The sequence below is a fragment of the Triticum aestivum genome, chromosome 3A (genome assembly GCF_018294505.1).
Source record: "Triticum aestivum cultivar Chinese Spring chromosome 3A, IWGSC CS RefSeq v2.1, whole genome shotgun sequence".
Classification (NCBI taxonomy): domain Eukaryota; kingdom Viridiplantae; phylum Streptophyta; class Magnoliopsida; order Poales; family Poaceae; genus Triticum; species Triticum aestivum.
The window spans coordinates 649,245,968-649,250,061 of record NC_057800.1 but is presented as its reverse complement, the minus strand read 5'-3'; the positions used below and the strand labels follow the sequence as shown (position 1 = coordinate 649,250,061).

General features: G+C 39.9%; 1 protein-coding gene across 1 annotated transcript in view; it reads left to right on the top strand.

Moving 5' to 3' along the window:
- Positions 1 to 581: 581 nt before the first annotated feature.
- The window catches only part of LOC123062919 (KH domain-containing protein At1g09660/At1g09670), a 5,348-nt gene continuing 1,835 nt past the window's right edge, over positions 582 to 4,094 (top strand). Inside the window, exons 1-5 of the mRNA XM_044486609.1 lie at positions 582 to 1,103; positions 1,595 to 1,680; positions 2,442 to 2,587; positions 3,287 to 3,403; positions 3,492 to 3,608. Coding sequence (XP_044342544.1) covers positions 982 to 1,103; positions 1,595 to 1,680; positions 2,442 to 2,587; positions 3,287 to 3,403; positions 3,492 to 3,608 — 588 coding nt within the window. The 5' untranslated portion in view covers positions 582 to 981. The remainder of the gene's footprint in view (positions 1,104 to 1,594; positions 1,681 to 2,441; positions 2,588 to 3,286; positions 3,404 to 3,491; positions 3,609 to 4,094) is intronic.

The following is a 4,094-nucleotide window of genomic DNA, read 5'->3' as shown; positions in this document are numbered from 1 at the left end:
GTCATATTCATCTATCCATAACAATTCATGGCATTCCTTATTTTTCAAAAGTTCGCGCCATATTCATCTATCCCATAACAAATCATGGTATCCATTTATTTTTGAAAAGTTCGCGTCTCAACATTCATCTATCCATAACAATTCATGCCATTCCTTATTTTTCAAAAGTTCGCGCCATATTCATCTATCCCATAACAACTCATGGTATCCATTTATTTTTGAAAAGTTCGCGTCTCAACATTCATCTATCCATAACAATTCATGCCATTCCTTATTTTTCAAAGTTCATGCCGTATTCATTTTGAAAAGTACCCGATGAATTTATATTTTACATATCTCATGTACATTTTCCCCTATTTTTTGGCAAGGGCACGTACATTTTTTCCTTGAAACCATTTATCTTGGGTGTACCTAGCACAACAATAAACCCTCTCCAAATTCCAACCGAAAATAAAAAGAAAGAAACCCAACACCGTTGAAGGAGGAAATTTTACGGGGGTGGAAACCGCCTGTGATTTTCAGCGACAAATACTGCAGGGAGAGAGAATCCAAAGCCCTCCTTTGGGTTTGTCTCTTCCCCTCTCTCCGCCCCCTTCTCCCCACCCACCCCGCCCTGCTCTCCCCCCTCTGCGGGTGTGTTGTGGAGGGGAGGAGGAGCAAGAACCACGAGCTGCTGCTGCTGCCGCTGCTGCCAACGCTGCACAGCCTGGGCTCGCCGATCATTGATTGCGCATCTATTACCTTCCTCTTCTGTGCTAAACAATCCCATCTATCCCTTATATATATCCTCCTGGTCCTTGCCAATCTCTCCTCACTTCTAGATTTCGGGGACTGCCCCTCCCTACCGTAGCGTTGCTAAGTAGTTGCTTCTTCTTCTTGGTTTCTTTTCTTGATTGCTTTGGGTCTCCGGTTTTTTGGGTCCTCGGTTTCTTGGTCCTCCCCTGAATCTTGTAGAGTTCGTTCCTTTCGCCGTCGGTAGCCATGGGCGACAGGATTCCGCCGCCGGCTCACCTGCAGCAGTACTCGCAGTCCCCTGTCCATTCTGCGCCTCATCACCTCCACCTCAATTCCATGAGGTACTCTGCCTCGTCTGATAGAGAAAGGTGGGGCTCCTGCTTTGCTATCCCTGTTCTTGTTTCTTCCGGTCGAGTTTTTGTTTTTCGTTTTTTTGATCCAGACACTTCGGAATCTTCCGTGAAGCACGAGATTTGATGCGGCCGGCGGAGATTTCTGCCTGGTTCCGGCCTTCTTCGAGTGCTGAGATTGTGATGGAGGAGTGATCTGTGGAGATAGGGATTTAGATGATTGCTCCTCGCTGATAGATTTATTTTTTTTTGGCCTGTTGATGTAAAATTCGTATGTAATAATTCAGTCATTTATTGATAGACGTGTGTACAATTTTACATCTTGCTGGATCTTGATGTATAAATCTAATCAAAAGTTCTAGTCTTTTTACAGCGTTTTGGTCTGCCTTTTGGTTATTTTAGATGCTTCAAATCATGATTGTACTTTCTGTCATATCGAATATTAATCTCATGTGAACAACAGAGTTGGAGTGACCTGTTTTATCCTAATGTGCTTGTTTCTTTGTCAGGTATGTGGCTGAGTTGCTTGCTGAGAGGCAGAAGCTAGCCCCATTCGTTCAAGTTCTTCCCTACTGTACCAGGCTCTTGAACCAAGGTTTATTTCTCTTTCAGGCATTACTTTGTTTCTTCCTGTTTATATGGTCTTTTGCAATGTAGATACTATGTGTTGTTCATGATGCAATCAGTCATTCACTCATAGCTATCTTTAGTCCATAACATAACAGAATTAGGGTGAAACAGATTAAACTAAAGATAGATCTATCTTTAGTTTAATCTGTTTCACCCTATCTTTAGTTTAATCTGTTTCACCCTAATTCTGTAAGGTTATGGGCTGTTAGTAATGATTATGACTTGTTATGAAAATTTGATGACCTAATATATCTTTGTGGATGTATGATGCTCTTCCTGTCCAAAAATATTGGTAGCATTATCATGTAGGAGTACTAGTCAATCGGGCAAGTTAAACCAGATCTTCTGTTAATACATTTCTCATATACGCTATCATCTAAATATACTGGTAACTTGTCCAGTTCTTGGTCACAAATAACTTTGCCCTTGTAAATCTGTCTCGTAATTGGCTTCACACTTTGGAATTTGATGCTTTTTATATCGACAACGAATATCGATTAAGAATGGTCACAATACAGCTTATTCCTATTCTTTAACTGTGAAAGTCTCTACTTGCTATCTAGTTGCTGCCATAATTCAAGGAATTGGATGTAGTTGTAAATATAACGATTACTGCCCATTTCTCAATTTAGTGCAGGACAACGATTTTACTATCATCATTGTACTATCGTATGCCAGAAAATATTTCACTCACTGCCTCGTCATTACCATGTTTGTTTAATGCAGAGATTTTGCGGGCATCTTCTTTGCCGCCTAACCATAATTTTGTTGATGCTGAGAGAATTGAGCATGGTAGCCCATTAAGGTTACCTGGCCACCCAGTGAATGGTCAACCAATGGATCTGGAGGGATGGTCAGGAAGGCAAGCAGAGGTAATGCAGATTCAAGCAATCGCTGATTACCATTGAGATTGAATTGCTATGTTGTAATTGCATTTATAGGATGGCTACCCTGGTAAAATGAAAAGATTTTGCATGGATTGTGGATATTTTATGCATACCATGATGTAGTCAGGTTTAACCTTGCACTAGTTTTCTGGAATGTAATGTACCGCAGTACCAGTATAGTATCATTGAAAATGCAGTCCCATTTTTACCTGACTTATGTTAATGACAGATGAATATTATTTCTCCATTTTGACTCCATCTCTTCCTTGCAACTAACAAGAGATCCCTTTGTTATTTATAATGTTGTGTTGTAGTTACTTGATCCAGATTTAACCCTTGCAACTATTTTTGCAAGGACCCAGTTTCTTTATATTGGATCTTGCTTATGTTAGGAAGTTATCTTAATTTATTCTATGGAGAAAATATCATTGAAAATGCAGTCCCATCATTACCTGACTTATGTTAATGGCAGATGGATATTATTTGTCCATTTTGACTCATCTGTTCCTTAAAACTAACAAAGAATCCCTTTTTTATTTATAATATTGCCTTGTAGTTGCTTGATCCAGATTTAACCCTTGCAACTAATTTTGTCAAAGACACAGTTTCTTTATATTGGATCTTGCTTATCTTAGGAAGTTATCTTAATTTATTTTATGGAGAAAATATTCTCTCTTTTTTCAGCATATGGGGGTTCTGCAAGCATCACCAATGAGCTGGAATGGTGCTCCAGCACTTGGTGGTACCCCTGTTGTCAAGAAACTTGTGAGGCTAGATGTTCCTGTGGACAAGTATCCTAACGTAAGTATGCATTACTTTAGGGCTTTCTATCACTTTATTAATGTGCTGTGTCTTGTCATGAATGATTTACTCTTTTGTCCATTACTAGTTCAACTTTGTTGGCCGTCTATTGGGGCCACGAGGAAACTCCCTGAAAAGAGTTGAAGCTACGACTCAATGCAGAGTTTATATTCGTGGGCGTGGATCAGTTAAAGACTCTGTGAAGGTAACTAAGCACACTATCATGTATTGTTCTCCAGTTCCTGATTTTAGCAGCGCTAAACCATTGGACAGTTTTAGGATGTATACCATGTGTTACTGTCATAGTTCATCATGTGGAATTAATTTAAGAGATTTTTTTCCTGGTTGAATTGGCTAATATATTTAATCGCTAATACCATAAACAACTGAACCTTTAGTCTGGCCTGATTGATATGCAATGATTGCCAAGTTGTTTTAGGACTAGTAACGCTGTCGGAAGCTCATTGAGGATATAACATCTATTTAATACTTGCTATCACGTAGCCCGCACCTATGGATATTTCATCATTCAAATTTTATTACTGTATATATTTACTGCTACTTGCTTATTCTGAGAACTGAACACTAGCTCAGTGGCTGGAGTTTGCGCCCACCCGCGTTCCAGTCCGCGCAGCGGACTCCGCTGGGGTGCTATCCGCGTTGAATCGTGGAGAGATCTCATCTCCTACCT